At 38.1% G+C, this 18,910-nt stretch overlaps 1 protein-coding gene across 1 annotated transcript in view; it reads right to left on the bottom strand.

The window, feature by feature from the left end:
• MYBPC3 (myosin binding protein C3) overlaps nt 1-8,427 on the bottom strand; it is a 60,607-nt gene extending 52,180 nt beyond the window's left edge. Inside the window, exon 1 of the mRNA XM_061343667.1 lies at nt 8,253-8,427. Coding sequence (XP_061199651.1) covers nt 8,253-8,277 — 25 coding nt within the window. The 5' untranslated portion in view covers nt 8,278-8,427. The remainder of the gene's footprint in view (nt 1-8,252) is intronic.
• Between the last annotated feature and the right edge of the window lie 10,483 nt (nt 8,428-18,910).

Here is an 18,910-nt window from a genome sequence, read left to right as displayed (position 1 = left end):
TGAAAGAAAATGAAGTGGATAGCAAACTTACCTCCCTGTCCATCTTCCTCATTCTTTCCCCCTAAAATGAACTCTGATTTTTAATGAATGAATGTTTCAATCTACAACAACGTGGCATGCTGTGTATTCTTACATGTCAAACTGTCTACAATGATTTGCCATGCAGTTTTTTTTAGAAATATTAATTCGGTCCTAACAGTTGCTTAATGCAGTTGTTAAAACAGGACCAGGATCTGTTCCTCCAATGATATTGCAGTTTGTGCAGTAACGTGTGACCTAATATAGCACAATGAATGAATGGTTCAGCTTTAATCCTTCTGTTTTGACTCTTCAATATTATAGTGCACATTCCAGTGATGGCCTTTGTAAGTTTATACCAGCTAAATAACATGAACTGTGGTTTGCATTCAAATGTTTAATTCAGCATTAGAAGTTAAACTACTTGCCTACGTGGAACTCTACAACAACTAGTTTTCTAATTACTTACAAGGTCAATAAAAATATTTTCTCTATGTGTCAAGAAGCACTTATAAGGCTTATAATGAGAATGAATGAAATTATTAACATGTAAGGTGAGCAAGCATAAACCACATGATGGTTTAGGTCATATGTAATCAAAGTAGCTCAACAGATAGGACTTTGGAAAGCAAGCAATATATTGTGAGGTTGTCCATTAATAGCCTAATCTTTCTCAAGATTAGATTTCAATAAGGTAATTAATTTTATTAATTTCTTTACCATGATTTATTTATTTAGATTTCTTCAACTTTAATCAAGTTTTTCATTTTATGCTCATGTTCTGGTCTTTCTGATATCTGTTCTCTTTTCAGAAATTGCCATAAACTATGTTCATGTATAAAAATACCAGCAATTAACATTTTGATTCATACTCTGGATGTTTTTTGTGCACCATTTTGTCATCTTTATATTGGCTTACACCTCCTTAACCAGGCTTTTATAAACAGTAATTCCATCAGATTTAATTATACCTGTTACCTCTGTGGCAAATTATCTATGGCTCTCGTACTTGGGCAGCAACAAGAACTCTTCCAAACACCACAACAATGGTTATAATTAGCTTTAAACTTTTGGTTCTGCTTTACAAAAATGACAGGAACATGGCATGAAAATATCTTAAAGAAATAGTTTATATTCATGTTCAAGAAGGTGCTTTAGTTAGTATAAATATTATATTGCTAATAATACCATCTGATCATTGCACAAACTATTCCTGTAGCATGTCTTCAGACTGCATAAATTAATTGATCTCAGTGGATTTGCATTTTCATTGTATATGCAATGTACAAAATGTAAACGCATTTTGCAAATACACATTTGCAGTGTATACTATACTGCTCCCTACTACAGTGTAATGCTCCAGTGGCTGTTACAAGTTGCACATATTTTGATATAGTATTGCATCTCAGTAAATAATGTAGCAGGGTATACTTTGATGCAGTGTATTGTGTATAACTGCAGAAGAGTTATTGCAGACATCAGGTTTGATGTACACAATTCAAAAGGTGGCCAGGATACTGCACAGGAGGCAGCCAGGTCTCTTCTGGAACCCACACTTGAAATACCTACTGCCTGGCTCCTTTCCCTATGACGCTAGAGATAAAGCAGCAAAGAAGCATGCTTTTTGCCTCCAAGTGCTATCATCATTGCTCTTCCATTTTAGCACAAAAGAATCTATAAATATATTAATTACTTAACAGCAATGTGGCCTGTAAAGATTCCAGCCTACAAATGGCAGGGTTTCAAGACATGCGTACTTGGAAGTAACTCTCTGATCTGCTGCACACACTGCAAAGTTTCTTACATTTACTTTAGATGACTCAACAGAAACAGATTGTTGGCCAGAACTACGTGTACAGGGAGAAATCTCCACCACCACCTACTATTTCTGACTTTGGGGAAATCTAAATACATATGTAGAAGTTACAAGTAGGTCTCCTTGTCTTTTTTATCTTTCCTCTCTCCCTTTCCTGCCAAAAGACTAATTTCGGTTCCAACTCAAAATTATTTTGAATACTTCTAATGTGTAAAATGGGAAAGCCTCAAGATCCCCCCCATGGGAACAAAGGTCTGCTAGAGCAGTTGTTAAGAACCCACTTTTTCACAGGGAAAAGACACTCTAAGAGTCATTTTCCTGCACTCGAGTTTCAGAGTCGGTGAGTGACAGTGTCCAAAGCAATGTGTGTCTGAGTCCATCTGTATTCCCTTTCATCTTTCACTCTCTGTATTTGTAAAGGAAAAGTAGCAATGTACAGCTGGAGATTTTGCAGGAAATTTCATTGCTGCAGAAGAGAGTTTGCTGAACAAGCATGTGAAGAGAATGCCATCCGTCTTCCTTCTGCAGGAAAAATGAGCTGCTTAATAGAAGAAAGAGAAGTGAGAGATCAGGTGTTCAAACTCTCCTTCATTGTGGCTGCTACTTTAAGTAACACATAAATCCAAGTTCACCAGCAGAGTTTGTTGATTTTCTTTCTTGCGCAGTTACTCCAACTAATCCAGCCATTTCCTCATTTGGAATGTTCCTAAACACTACAATTTTAAACTTCTTATCTATATGAAAACCTCACTTTTGCCTGCTTTTATCAGAAACACATTACCCATTTGGCAATCTCTCACTTCAACATTTGGCTTCTACCCAGATACTCCCCTCTGGGTTCCATATATACATCCCATACTCAAAACACTCTTTGATACGACCACCACCATCAGGCTGTGGAAAACCCAGTGACTGTGACACCTTTCATGTGATGTTGTGGAATGTCTTGTAGCTCTTGTGCCTGTCAGGCACTATCACACGTTTATCCAGACTCCCCGTTGAACATACCATTGGGCTGAGACACCTGATGACTGAGTAGACCATGTCCTCTGCCACCCACTTTGATAACTCTCTGCTTTCCAGTAAATTCTAAGCCACCCAGCACAAACAGAGAGGAAGGTGACATTAGTACTAACATTCTATAGCAATTCTGGAGAATGCACATGAGCTACCAGTGCTGATGATGACAGGAATTATTGAAGGGAGGGAAAGTGATAAGTATTCTCTGTGTGTGTGTGTTTTGTGAGGATGGAATTGGAATTGCTGCGGGGAGTTTAACATAGGCAGAGAAGAGTGATGTGGAGCTAATGAAAGAAAATGGGGCTGGAGGCACTTTTCAACACTTCACTTCTGATATCCCTGACATTCCTAATGACTTCTAGCTTCTGTAATGCAAAGAACTTCATATAATTTCTGAGCAATGTAAACCAGCAAGTTTCTACCCCAGGCAGAACAGGAAGCAGGCTGCATGTGGTCTACAGTCTTGCAGAAAACTTTGTGGTGGCTAATGCTGCTGCTACCACAACTTGCTTGCAGCACCCATCCTTTAAAAGTCTTGTAACACCTGACAGTGTACACATCAGCCATACAGTTATGTATGTTACATGAGCTGCAGCTTCAACAGAAAGCTCTGTTTCTTGATCCATGATCAGATTGCATTTTGATAGTAATTGATTAATAAAGTCTTTCAAAGAGGAGGATGAAGAAATATAAAACACATTTGCTTTTGGCCAGATTAAACTAGAATAAAATCATTTAAGTTCTAAAAATAATATTTTCCTTCACTTTTCTCCTAAATAATAAAACTAGTATTCTGGCTTCCTACTGCTGCCATTTACTAAAGCATCATGCTAGCATTTTCATGTTTTCTCCCTTACTTTCTGACCTGCTTTGAAGCAATCTCTTTCTAACATCCACCAGCCTAGTTCATTATTCTGCTTCAAAACTTGTTCATATTCTCCTATACAAAACTCTAGAAAACAGCTAAGCTGCTACTCAGGTCACTATTGTACTAATCGTTATTTCCTTCGCTCTCTTGTTGAACTACCTATTTGCTGGGCATTTATTTTGTAAGTGTTTTGAGGCAGAGCCTGCTTTCTGTTGCCTTTGTACAGCATCAAATCATTAGTAACAGCTACTAAGTACCATTTTATCCCTAATAAGAATAAAAATTAGAAGCCAGAAGACATTCCTATTTGATTATTGGCAGAAAACATGGAGATGGGGAGTAGATTAAAATAATCCTGAAATAACTGGGATAATTTTAATTAATAGCCACATTCTTTTAATCACATGGCTTGTTAAGAATCAATAGCATTAGGTGAAAACCTTTTCCTAAAACCACTGAATTTCAAAGCATGTGTGAACTTTGTGAAATTAAAGTGAGGATGAAGTGTAGATTCCCCAAGAATGATTTTAACTCAATGGAATGATAGAGGAGAGAAATGTTCTTGTTGGTTTTTTGTTTGGCTGGTTGGTTTTCTTTGGGTTGGTTTTTTTTTTCTACTTCATCCTGCTTTCCAGAGTGGTGGCTCTGACTTCAACTCTTCAGCATTCATTATTTGTTATGTGTACAATGAGAAGAGGGAGAAAAGTAGTTAGGGAGAGCGTGTATTAGATTAAGGCTTTCAGATGGTATTTTTGCCTTTCTTAAAAGAAAACTGATAAAGGTATAAATGTTTTAGCAGAATCTAATGTATCTGGTTGGATGCACACGCTATAAGCTGCAGCAGAAATCTGCAATGGATATAATCAGAAAGCACACTCAGGTTTTCTCCTACAATGCTGAGGTATCTTACTGCTCATTCTGTGTATTTGGTATTAAAATAAGTAACTGGTCAATGTATTTAATATTATAAAAGTAGTATTATCTGTTGGAATTCCTTAATTTGTTAAGGCTACTTGTTGAAAATTTATCTTTGCTTTAATATGTACACTTGGCATCTAATTTTCCTTTTACACCATTTGCTCTTCCATTGAGTTAAGAGCCAGACTGTGGATAAGCAGACTTCAGTAACACAGCTTGTAAATTCCTTGCTGAGGAACTATATAAAGATGCTGTGCATTCCTTGGTCAGGACCTAAGTGGCTTCTTGCAATTACAAGCTTAATCATTCCATGATCCAAAAGCTATTGAACTGCTCAATCTTATCATTCCTTGCCTACTTCAGCAGCTGAGATTGTAAAGTCCTGTAACATGAGCAACAGGCAAGGAATAGTTTCACTAAGCAGGGTCACCTCTCTGCATCCATCACACTTTCTGTAAAATGGGGATGATAGTGTTCAATTTGCTCTGAATCTTAACTAACAAAAGAGGAAAAGATATCTAAATGAATTATTACTATTTATATTGGTGTTACTATAATGCATAGAAATTCATTATCATGGAGCAGTGCTTTACTGTGCTAGGTGCTTGCAAATACAAAATGACGAGTTTATATTGAAACTGAAATTGTACAATTTACTCTGCATTATGCAACATTGATTATTATTAATGCCAAAAGCCTCTGTGTATTTACAAACCAGGTTATTTATAGACCAGTGATAAATTTCCTAATCTGAACTGTCTGTAAAATATGTGAATAAAGATTGTCTGATTTTTCAGAGAAGGTGAGTAATAGCAGACTTCTCCTTTTCCAGATATAGCAAGGCACTCGTTTCCCATTAAGTCCCATTTATCTACTAAATTTGGTGTTTAAAAGGTCAGCTGTTTCCTCTTAATGTCACAAAATATTGTTAGGGAAATGGCTGGGGCTTTTTTTAACCTTTCTGAATTTTCACAACAAAAAAGCCATCAAAGCTTTCCAAAAAGCTTTGAACAGAGATCAGCTATGAAATGTTTAAATCAAAAGGAGAAGAACATAAAAGTTTCTGCAACAAGTGATGCTTTTCAATGCTTAATTGCTTGCTCTGATGCTAAATTGCTGCAGGTCTAAATGCAGTTGCACTTGGAGGGGGGAAAGCTACGACTTTGGTTCCTTTGGTATTCTGTAAGTAAATAGGGCAGTGCCTCATCCTGAAGTGTTTTAGTTGGACAGTTTAAAGTAAAAGAATGTCTGTCGGAAAATCTACTTCACTGGTTTATGCTTTGTGATTCGTTTTGGTTTTAACATGTTAAAAGGTTTGTTAAAACAGCAGATACATGCAGAATCTCTCTGATCATTCTCTGGCATGAAACAGTCTCCTTTATCTATACACCAGATGCCTACATTTCAGTAACAGAGACAAAAGATCTCTTAAGGTTCTTCAGTATTCTGACTGTATCGTATGTGACAACAGGAATTGTAATTTGTCCAAGTATGAATCACCAGATGATTATTCAGTCCTCCTGTGACTGCACTCAACATTTTCCCATCTTGAAATGACTTGAACTGTATAAACAACATGAAATAGAAAACCAAAGGGATTAATGCCTCTTAGGAGAATGAGTAGAGCCCCTCTAGAAGTTATGGGACATATGACTGATTGTTTCTCCATCAGAGTGGGTAATAAGAGCTTTTCTTCCCCCTGCTGTGATAATCACAGTGTTTGGGCTGCTTTGTTTATAGAGATTGTGTAGGACCAATGATATTAGACACCTATTAGATTTCTCTGGGGAAATAAAGTGGAATAGGATTTCTCTTCATCATTAGCTAGCATAGGCGGGCATCCTCACAAACAGAGACCTTGCCTTTCATCCACAGAGGCTAAAAATATCAATTTAAAGGCAGCTAAACCGTTACAAATCAAGTCCCAATGCCTCAGTGATAATACTGTCAAATTTTGCCTACTTGTCATATTTTTTGCCAGCATTGTTGATTACAAGCATTAGACATTTCAATAAATCTCAAAAATCATGTGACATCAAAAATAAAATATGATTATCAATGTCTTATTTTGGGGGTAATCGTTGAACTTTTACAGCTTATATTTTCAAGGTTTTCTCTACTGTTACAAGGTCTGCTATTCTTTTTTATATACAATTCTATTTCCATCTGATTTCAGAAATTGCAGCTTTAAGATGTTGTGATAAAATTGAAGGTTTGGTGACACCACTGTTGCTTTAGTTATCATCTAGAAGAAACAGAATCTTGTTGGAGTTAATTGTGCTTTAATGCTTCGCAGTTCTTAATGGGAGATAAGGGCTGGATTTGTGCTCTGCCTCTGGCAGTGGCCATTTCCAAATATTTTGGCCAAAATGAAAGTTCTTCTTAACAAGTTCTTTTGTTGTTGTGATCATGGGAGACTTTCCCGTTGACCAGTCCAACAGGAGGCTGTTCACAAACTATAGGCAGCTATCATTAAATCTGGAAAATGCATGTTGTTAAAAAAGCATGCACCTTGTACCGTGCAATCAGGTAACAGTGATTCTGGGTGTGCACTGGCATCAGTGAACTGAGAGCTCTAAAAGTGAAGAATCCCAGATGTAGTACAATATTCTGCAGCCCTGTGCAATGGATACGTGCACACTTGGCAAGCAATCGTAACTTCAGTTTATGACAAGTTTTTTTCCCAGCTTAGCTGTGGGCACAAAGCGCTCCTGAGACAGCTTCCTCTACCCACACACAGGTATCCTGACCTCAGCTCTCCCTACCTCTACTTCCCAGGCTCTCTTCCTTCTCCTAAGACAGATTCATTGCACCTTATACCCCAGACTAGTCCTCCCCTTCTTTCCTATGTGAGCAGGCTATAAGTGATCCCTTATTTCTCAATGTTAAACTAGAACTAAACCTGAAATCGTTTCCTGATGTTTTTCTCATGGGGCAGGACTTGCACTGGGCTCTGTAACCTTGGCTTTCTGCAAATGGTTGGTTATCCTGTGGCTCAAGGGGAAAGGATGGACGAGGGTGAGTGAAAAGTAGTACACATATATGCTTTACAGTACAACATCTCCTTTTTTCCCTAGAGCTCTACTATCAGTGGCTGGAAGAACTAGAATTAACTCTGAACAGGTGCCATTTGGTTTCATTTTCACAGGGATTTCACTAATAACAAATACAAAACCAATTTGCTAATTAACACTTCCTCAAAATTATCAGGGAAAATATCCCAAACAAACCAAACAGAAGCAGGAGAGGCTTATGCTGCCTAACTGACCAGCAGAGACAGTACAAGCTGTTTTCAAAGTCCTAAAGGTGACCAGGAAAGGAAATGAGAAATGCAAAGAATCTGAGAATTAAATGCATTTCATCTTTATTCTTTCCTCATTCACAGTCTTCTGAGAAAATTCTGTGGCTAAGGGTTACCAAGCTAGTTACTGATTTCTCTTGCCAAATCACTCAGCATCCCTTGCATTTATAACTTCATAAAATAACAATCTCTTTTTCCTCTCTATTTTTCTTTTTTTCACTGAGCCATCTCATTTCTCTGCTGTAGAAAAGCTACTCACATTTTTCCCTGTCGAGCTTTGTTAGGTTTTGTCTGTCAGTTCTGATCCTTACCTGTTTTCTTTGCAGGCTCTGGCATCTTCACTTTGTTTCTGAAGAAGCTCCCAGGTGTATCTAGAAAGCAGGGTCCAAGTTAAACAGGAATGAGAGTGCAGGGCTTTTGAGACCCCCTAAAGAAACACTTGGTGGAAGCCCCCATCCTGCTCCTCCCCTTTGATCCCCCACTGTTGTCAACTACGGCACCTTATCAACACACTTGACAGGCTACATCAGCTGGGATAAATATAGCCAAGTTCCAGGAGCCAGAGAGCTCAAACCACCCAAGTCTGGCTACCACTGGGCTGCTGGTATAAACCAGAGCACAGTATGACTTTGCACAAGTGTACTGTACATTTTCCAGCTTCACATAATGGTTTGCATTAAGAATTCCTACACTGCCATGTTTACAGCACATTCATCGAGTAGGTCTGATAGTTACATCTCCTGCATGTTGGTTCTGTACTTACTCTGATGATGAATCTGCTTGCATTCTTGCAACCTGTTTCAGCCTTTGTTATTATAATTGGCTCAGATTTTGAGCAGCCCTCAAAGCGCTTTTTCCTTGTTTCTTTTTTGCTCTCTTCTGCTGAAGACTGTGCAGAACTGCATGTGAACCTTCAGGAGAGAGCTTTCTTTTTCAGACACTTACACATTACTGACATTTGCAGTCACAACTAGGAAGCATGACATTATTTATATAGTTTCAGTCCTCCCTCCCCATCCACCCACTTGAACCTCAGCATGTAGTTAGTGAAAAGTAGCAAGTCTTTCTATTTTTTCTTTTAGATACCATTTAAAAAATGGTTCTGAGGTTCTATTTGATACCTCCAAAAGTTTTAATTCTACTTAATTATATAGAAAAGACCTGGGGGAAATCTCAGTAGAAAATTACATTGGCATTTCCATTCATGCTCCTGTCATTGCTTCTTATTTCTTCATACATTTAGCATATGTCAAAATAGTAAGTGTGGATAATCCTCCCTTTATTGATCTGGTGGCATATCCATTTCATGCCACTTTTGTCTGCCTGATTTTGAGTTTTGAGCTTTATCAGAGCAACTCTGTATGCTGACCACTTAGCACATTTTAGCTACCACTAGGATTGAAAAACCCTTCTAAAACAATGTAGTTTTCAGGTTTTCCAGTTTTATTAGCATGTAAAATCCTCAATCTAAAGGATTTCTGCTTTTGGCAGGGAACTCAGAATAGACAAATGGGCACACAGCCCATCAGTCACTGTACTTTGTCTTTCGCATCTGACTCTGGGTAGACTGATAGGACAAATGTGAGCATGCAAGAACGACTGCTGTTACCTCTCCTGATTTAGGCCCAAATACTTCCTCATTATTTTTCAGATGAGTGAGAAAGATGGGCAGGATGTGATCTATGCACATTTTCTATCGCCTCTGTTTCTTGTGGAGCACAGGTTAGCCTGATAGGGTTTTGACCTACTTTCCTGTATCTGAGGCATTTTGCTAGGAGTCAGGAAATCTCAGCTACTTGCTTTGGCTTGAACTCTTTCAAAGGGCTTGAGTCCCACAGTATGAAAAATCTGTCACTCAACTAGTGAAGATCCTTATTCCCTTCTTCAATGTTTCTCCCTGTTAGAGAGCTGCCATTAATTCCCTCTTCTCTCCAGAGAAGATCCCAAACACTGTTAGAACTACATCCACGTGCTTTCTGGGAAGAGAGTTCTCTCCCTGCAGCCCTTGACAGTAGAAGCTACAGGTGGCAGAGCTACCACAGAGGAAAATAAGAAAATGTGTGCAGACTATCCAGAGGTGGGCTGTGATCTGAGTCACACTTAGCTTACTTGCCTCTCTAGTATGTGTCATTGAATAATGGACAACATGGTCTAGTGTGAGGTGTCCCTGCCCATGGCAGGGGGTTGGAATGGGATGATCTTAAGGTCCATTCCAACCCAAACCATTCAATGATTCTATGACTAGAAGTCACTTCTGCAGTATTTTAACAAATGAACCTCTTTGAAATGCCATTAGAATATACTGATCTTCCTCAGGAATCATTTTGCTCCGAGAACTGAGTTTTGCTACTTCATCCTCCCTCCCTCATCTTTTAGCAAATAATTATGTTTACTGAAAGCCTATATGCTGTGTTGGGAGGTTTTTATGTGTGTAGTATTTATCCTTTACCCCAAGCTTGTATTTGTCCTCTGAGAGTGTCAAGTAGAAGGGGCTTCAAAGCAAGAACTGAGAACCTTGGGATAATTCAATATATAATAATACATGTCTAACACAGAACTTACTCTGGATGCTAACAGATAATGGCTTAAGTACATCCTAAATATTTCTTCGAAGTCCTTGGAACTCTCAGTATTATTGATTCACTTACATACTCATTTCTTTCTAAAATGGCATTAACTCCTTGGACTCAATACCTTCCAATAATGGTGATTCCACTGTTGATATACACATTGTAACAATTGGACTTCTATTATTGATTCTGTAGTTTCCAATTTCAAATTTTAATATCCTCTTGTTCTCAGAGAACAGAAATTCCTATTCAGTGGCTGAATATTGTTTGTTTCTATGCCTTTGTCACAGCATCTCCAATTTATTTAGGACAAAAGCCACAGCTGTGTAAACCTACATTAAACCACTTTGAAACCCAACATTACATATGGAAGCATTTTCCTTTGTTTGCCTCTTTCTTATTGTCAGGTATTTGTCTGTAAAGTTGTCAGGCATGTGTCTGACGATGATGCGTCTGTAAGAGGTAGGGTCCTGCTTCCTTCCAGGGCAAATGAGGAGTTCATTTTGCCACTGCACGATTTATCTGGAAATCTATGGGATGATCTAAACCATGTTGCCATTCAAAAGATATACTATCATTCATTAGACTGAATTTTAGGGTGTTGTTTGAGGGTAGTATCCCAGTAACTGTCTATGAGCCATCATTTCCTATGGAATTTGAAAGAAGCTTATGCTAATTCACAGAATCTGCTATGATAAAATAATAGGTCAGTAAAAATATATAAAAAGGTGAGGAAGCATTTGCACTGTCTATTAGAAAGGAAAGTTAGACAATATACTCTGTATTTCTTTGTTAATGTAGTGAGTACAGCGTGCAGGCCTTCATCTCAGCAATGCCTGCTGGGATCATGTAAATAAGAGTATTCTGTTTTGCATTCTCTCTCCTGTTTATTTCTCACAGATACTTAGAAACTATTTCAAACTTATGGATTATAAGTGCTTGGAACCTTTTCCCAATGCATTTTTTTTCCCAAATTTTATATGTGTTTTTTTTTCTCTGCTTCCATAAATAATCCTTATTTAATGTGGTTGTAGCATTTTCCTTTTCATGAAAACACCTGCCATCCCATTTTCTTTGGATCTCTTCTCTCGGGATTTCATTTTCTGAATCCCATAACTTTCTCACTGTCAATTTGATTTTTTCTTTAAACATTTAGTGGTATAGTTTTCATTCAGCAACCTACTGGAGAACATGGATAACTTTAAACATGGACTTAACACGACTACTTATGTGCTCAAAATCAGGCATATTTAATTCAAGTACTGCAGTGAGTCAGTCCCTTAGCTGGTTATTCTCCATAGATACTTTCCAGGATTCAGAATCAAGTTTAACCTTGGGAGGGTGTGAGTTACTGCTTCCCCACAGTGAAACAGAGCCACGAGAATTTAATCTGATGTAGGGAAATGACCCTATACCAGTTATAACTTTTGTGATTTTAAATGTGCATGTCTCTGCATGTTGGAGGCAGAACAAAATGAATGTTTTCTCTGCTATTACACCTCTGGTTACCAGGTGGCAGCATTGTTGTAATAGTAAAGTTTGTTCTAGCATTTTCTACATATAATTTATTTATTTAGTTAGGCACTTTTAATAACAAAACTGCTATGCAAATGAAATATATGAGTAAGGGCGACACTGGCCCAAAATAGATGTGTAGTGGATTGTGACACCTACTTACCAATGCAGCACAACACTACACAACTGTATAGAAAGTGTCTGAACTTTCATCCTATATTCAAATGGAACTGATACACAAGCACAGTGAAATGACATGTAATAAATCTCTCTGCAGCATTGCTAAAGAAGTGAATGAGAGGGGAAAGGGTGTCCTTCCCTGTCAGAGGAATTATCTTGCAAGTCTTAAATGTTCTATGCCTCGTACAGTGGCTTTCATCATGAAGTTCAAAATCAGGTTCAAAAATGACAGTAATAGGTGCCCTGCAGTGACAGGCATGTAATCTATCTTCCTGATTTTGGATAGCTGCAACATGATTTATGCAGAAAACCCTGACGATTTATTATTTATAGATAAACTTAACAGCACCTCTTTCTGATATGACTCTCTGACTTCTATTAAAAGGTTATATTTTTAGGTGGTTACGACTTTGCCCAAATATAGCTATCCAGGTGGAAAATCTATATATATATATATATTACTTTTCTATTTTGTACTTTTTTTGCTTTTAGTTTCTGTTGTACCATTTGATTTCTTGTCTCTGTTTATTTGTGTCTCTGCCTCTTAGTTTTGCTTTGTGAAAGTATCACCTCTACAATTCGGCAGTTTCTGAGGACAAGGCAATATAATTCACTCTCGGTTCCATGGGCTGCAAGTTTGCTGGTATGAAGGTGGGGTAACTGAGCTGCCTCAGTGCAGAGCATGGGCCCAGAGGAGTCATTCACTGAAGTGCTGCACACCATGAAACCCCAAAGACTGTTTCATTTGTGCTTTTGGAACACATTGCTCAGGGGTGTATGGCGCAAAGGCACTTGGCCTCATTGGCAGAACTTGAGTTTTCAAGGGCTTATGAAATTTGGGTAACCCTGATCCTGCTTATTTGAGCTTCTCTCCACACAGACATTTTATACCCCTACACTTTACACCCCATATTTGAGATCTTTCTGGGTATTTGACAGTCAACTTGCTTTACTTTTAACTGGCTTCAGGATACCCAACCTGAGTTGCTCCATGTTCTAGACTATAGGAAAAAATGCAGCCTACATATGCTCAGTGAGAACTTTCTAGATTTTTATCCTCTCAGGAAGTTTTCACTGTGTCAATTGAGTATGATGTAGGGGTCAGCAGAATTTTCTCTGCATTTATCTTTAGGCTACTGTGGGGTTTGGGCTGAATCCATACACTTGGACTAAGAGTAAACAGTGTGTATGTTCTGTGCTCATTGCATCCCCTTCAGGTCCATACAAAACGGAGGGGAGAGCTATGGGGGGCGAAGAACTAGACCTTCAGAGAGAGAACACACCAAGTAGCATGGGACAAGGAAATAAAAATATGCGATTCAAGGGTACGGTGGGGAGAAGAAAATTGTGGGTAGAGTTTGTGAGAGGGGATAGAAATAGATCCTCAAAGGACAAGAATGGGGAGCTCTGACTGAAATGGGAGGGAGGGTAGAGAACTGGGAGTCAATAGGTGATAAGGCTGAAACTGTAAGAGGATGTGGGATGGGAAAACTATAAATGGCTGGACAAATATATTGGAACTGAGAATCTTAGGCATAAAGAGAAGCTTACTTGAGGCACATGTGAGAAAAATTGGTCTGAGAGGAAGAAATAAGACCAGCCAGGAAAATATTGAAAGCTGACATGGAGAATAAAGCAACTGGGATCTACTAAATATGGAGGCAACTGGTGGCTGGGTCTAGAGATGGAGAACAGCTGAACAAAGAGCTTCAAGTGGATAACTGGGGCTGACTGAGAAAGGAGCAGTGCTGGTGTGTTGGAAAACATGGAAGAGGGAACGTCTAAAGAAGAATTCTAGTATTAGGTTTCTAAAAGCAAACACTCAAACCTTAGAAAATGAGTTACATCTAAAAGAAACCCAAACTGATTTGCTTACACAAATGCCCAGCTGAGCACCCAAACGTTCTTCACTTTGCATTAGGCAGAGGCATCAGAGCATTCTGCACAAAGGTGTTAGTGGTCAAAAGGCTTCTCATATGAAGAACAGTGCTGCTCTGCTGCTGGGGTGTTAAAACAAAAGCTCAGGGGGAGCTCTTAAAGCACAGAAACTGCATTCCTTCCTACCACAAAGCCGCTTCCCCAATCCTTTGCATAACCTTGGTCTCCCCAGCATCTCCTCCCACCCTTCCTTCTCCTCCACCACCTCCTGCTAAACCTTATCTGCTCTACCACATCCTCATTCCCTTCTTGCCCATAGACTACTCTGCTTATTCTCACGTACTGCTTTGGCTCCTCAGTAGTAAAAAGTAACACTGTGGGGAACTGAAGGCATGAAGAAGGGGGATGTGGCTGTATGAGGGGAGAGAATGGAAAGAAACAGAGAATGGAAGGAAACCTTGTCCTGAGAAACCTGATCTAATTGGCCTGCTATGAGTAGGGGCTTGGATGAGGTGACCTTTGAAGGTCTCTTCCAACCAAAGTTACTCTCTGATCCTGTGTGGTGATGTGAGGTATTGTGAGAGAAATAAATGGGACTAAAGCAGACACAGATGAGTACAGTGAGAAAATGAGAAATACCTGCAGCCTGCTGCTGTTTTCATGTTCTTTGGAAAAAGTTCATGTTCTCCAGTTCTTGGGATAGGTCTCTGGTGCCTTGGGTTATGTACAGACCTCCCTCATACCACAAGCTCAACTGAGCCAACTGAACTGCAACATCTAAATTTGTTAGGTGAAACTTGATGAAGTCTTAGCTACGTTACAGTTATTTCAAAGAGCAAAGCTGTTTGTGTACTTGACTGTAGGATGAGATTAGTGCGTCCATTTCAGTAGCTTTGTTTATTAACAGCTTTGCATTTTTATTGTTTTAGGTATATGGTTATGTGAAATTGTGTAAATCTGGTTTGAGCGTCTTAGAATAAAGAAAGGTGGAGAGATAGTAAGTTAGCACACAAAGTAAGTTAGAAATAAATGCAAACTCCTGGAACTGGTCCCCAGAGTGTGCTATAGCCTTTGTCATATCATAGACTTTTCTAACAGAAATACACACATTTTAAATACATAAGAGTGGGATTCTCATGGAGAAGATACTGTTCTGGGCATTCTCAAAGAAAAAACACTTACTGTATTGTCATCAGTGATAAAGGCTGAATTTACAGTGTGCAGAGAGTATAAACAAAATTAGAGTGACACTAAAACTGAACTGTCACATGATGTACCCATTCTGAAGTTGGCACTATATCTTGAATTAAGCTTGATGATTATGAAGTGACTTTTGTTGTGCAGAGATTTGAATTAGGGAGAAAAAAATAGAGAAAAATTAAGACAGGAAAAGAGATTAAGGGATACAAACAGAAAAGGTAAACTGAGACAGGTTTACTGGTGCAAAAAAAACTGGCAAAGCCCTGCTGTATTTGAAAATGAAGACACAGACTATGAGACTGGTAGTGTGTGGATTGCAAGATGAGGCTATGGACATAAAATTTAATGAAGACAGAAACAAAAAAACCCACCAGTAAATCTATTAGAATACATATATGTATTTTCCAGGAAGTTTGGAGGATTTTATAAAGCCAGATAGTCAGAAAAACCAAATGATAGCACCTTTAACTGCAGAGCAGTCCGATGTAGGTGAGTAGCAGCTCAGATCTAAGAATGTCTAAAACTCTCTTTGATGGGGCAGAATTAAAAAATATGTGTGATCTCTGTAAATTGTTATCAGCAGATTCTCCCTCTGTACATCCAGGGCAATTTTTTAACCTTCTATACCTGTGATGTACGGCTGGGGATCTAAAATGCTGTAGGAAGTTCAGTATTTTAGGTTTAGCTCCACATTAGTTTTCTGAACAATACCTTTCCACAAAAATTCTTCAGGAACTAGTCAGCAGCTAATGAAAGTGCTTGGTTTTGTTTTTTAAAGCAGGCTGCAAAGGTCATATGTAAGTTGAATATCTGGCTGTAGCATGAATGTGTGCTTTGAAAGAGGATTGAGGATCTCTTAACAGTAATTGGACACAAAATGTTCCAATAAACTTGTGGTACTAGCACTCTCCAGCTACTGCCCTGACTTACCTCTTCCAGCATGTCCCCCTGTCTGGTACTTGACCATTTTTGTATAAAATGGAATGCTTCCTTCTAAATTTTACTGAACCAGTGATTTTGTCACATGAAATTTGGCATTTTTCTCTAAAACAGCCAAAAGCATCTGTTTGCATGTGAAACTTAATGGCAATAATTCAGCTTGTTTTTAGGCAGCCTGTTATCCTGACCAGTTCGATTGAATGGGATACAAAGGGGACTATGGTGGAGAAGCATCATTGTTTGGCCTCCTTCACAGCTGCAACACATGATTATTCAGATTCTTTATGCCATAGATGAAAAACCTAACCAGAAACAGATGGGGAGTGAATATTTTTAGAAACAGTATTTCAAAGCATTAACAAGAGGAAGAGAAAGAGAATTCAACTTTGGAGATAAAGAAAACTTTAATCCTGCTCATTAAAGTATATTCAATAGTATTTTTAGAAACATTTTAATTATAAATAATACCATCTCCAGAAATAGTTTTCCTCAGATTCTTCTGTTTCCATTTCCATGTGACTTGTGGCCAAAATCAGTCTAAAATGCAAATTCTTCAATTCAAGTGCAAGTAGCTGCTTTATAATAATATTTTATAGTAACGCACACTGCTCAAATCATGTAAAGGTTCTTATTGTTTGTTTGTTTATTTTAATTTAGTATTATTTCTCTAACATTTAATTGTTTTCTATATAAGCAAATGGAAAACTAGGTCTCTGAGATGTAAGAAGGCTTTTTGACAAGCTTGAAATGGCTTTTGTGTTGTCCTAAACATCTCCATAAGTAGCTCACCAGTTAGCTCTTTTCAGTCATCATAGCTTTCCTGTAAGAGGAAATGATCCTTCTCCTCCAAATTATAGTGAGAATGATCAGTTCTGCTTTTCAAGCAGTGTTTATGATAAAGATATTTTTATGAAGAGAGGAATTAATCCTCTAGTTTTCTTGAATATCAACTCTTTACGTCTTACCCAGAGAGCTGGTGGATGTGCCATCCCTGTAGACATTCAAGGCCAAGCTGGATGTGGTTCTGGGCAACCTGATCTAGTAGAAGGTGCCCATGCTCTTTGCAGGGGGGTTGGACTAGACGACCTTTGAAAGTCCCTTCCAACGCAAATTATTCTATGATTCTCTGAAGGCAAGTATCTCTTTCTAGTAACAAGTCAGTGGTGGAGAGTCATCATCAGTACCAAGCAGAAGAGTCCTGAGTTTCTAGCTCAGCATTGAGGAAACCCTAATGATGTCAGTGTTGACTGTTGTTCCAGGCTTCAGAGAGCTAACTTCAGTATCTTCAGTTTCCATCCTACAATTGCAGCATGGATGTAGATGTTGTTTATGTGAGCTAACTTTAGTGAGTATGACATTGTGTTCTATAGGAAGTAAGTTCTTACAGAAACAAAATGTCTTCTTAAGTTGTTTTATAGCTTTGGCATATCCTATCCTTAATTGAATAAAACATTTGACTTGGAAAGTATACATAGTTCTCAAAGAACTCTAAAGAAAAGTTGGGTTGCAGGATTTTTTATGAAACTGAAAGATGTTTTTTATTTCTTATTCTTGTGTTGGATAGAGAAAGTTCTGACTCCTTCACCCGCTTTTAACCTTCAGCTGATTTCTGACATTGATTGTTGTATTTAAGGTGTTCATGAACTGAGAAGTACATTGTGATTTTTAATGTTTGGCTCCAACCAACACCGTAGCCTGGTGATGTCACCAGCCTTTTCACTTCCACAGTGGTTGTTATATAGACAAAACTGACTGCATTTAGATGTCATTTTGAGAACTGAGGTCTGTAAGAAGCTCATCGCTTTCAAATATTTCAGATTTCAGTGAGGAGCAAGCTCTGAAAAGCTTCAAGTTAGTTACATTACTGAGCTACAACTTCCAAATTGTTATATTTGACGTGTTTTCCTAACTTCAGTATTGTTAAAGAAAACTCTTCATTCTAGATCGATCTCTTTGCACCTCCTCTCTTTTGCAAGAATCATAATGATATTTTCTGATTTCTGAGTGCTTGAACTGAGATGTATTAAATGATGTTAAAAATTAAAATGCTAATTTTCTCAGTGTTGGCTGACTTTTCTGTGTTTAGGTATACTGGGAAACTTTACTGTGGTATCTCAGGGGTTGAATGTTCTTTTATTTTGCATATTGAGTGTAATGGAATTGTTATTAGTTACTATTGTTTTACAGTAGGGATTGAAATCCACAGTCAAAAGCCTGACAACCTTTTGTGTTAGAATTCTGCAAAGACATGATTAAATACAACTTATTTCCCAGAAAGGCTCATAAGTAAACTCAAGATACCACTGTGGAGGTAAGCAAGCAAAAGGAAAAGAACAGGAGCAGGAAAATGAGTGAAACCACAGAAGAATATGGTTGATTGTTATGTTCTGAACCGGATAGAGCTATAAATGCCATTCTTGGTATAAGTGAAAAGATATTGAACTAGCAGGGCTCATTTGCACAGGAAAAAATAGGGATGATATATGTATTTTAAAATGGACTTCATCATTGCAGTCTCTTTCATAATAATGTATCTCACCTGTTATCTTTGTTAATTAGTTTGACAACATTGAAGGTGTTTGTAAATTAAGAAGTAGTGGCAGATGGATAAAACCCTATAACCCAGTGTGCTTTTCATTCAGGTACCACACATAAACTGTATCTGCATAACTGAATGCACGTGACAT

The sequence above is a fragment of the Neopsephotus bourkii genome, unplaced genomic scaffold, assembly GCF_033783945.1.
Source record: "Neopsephotus bourkii isolate Nb327-2 ecotype Australia unplaced genomic scaffold, CSIRO-AGI_Nbou_v1 NB_1825, whole genome shotgun sequence".
Lineage (NCBI taxonomy): Eukaryota > Metazoa > Chordata > Aves > Psittaciformes > Psittacidae > Neopsephotus > Neopsephotus bourkii.
The sequence above is the reverse complement of the archived record's forward strand: the minus strand, read 5'-3'. Positions and strand labels throughout refer to the sequence as shown.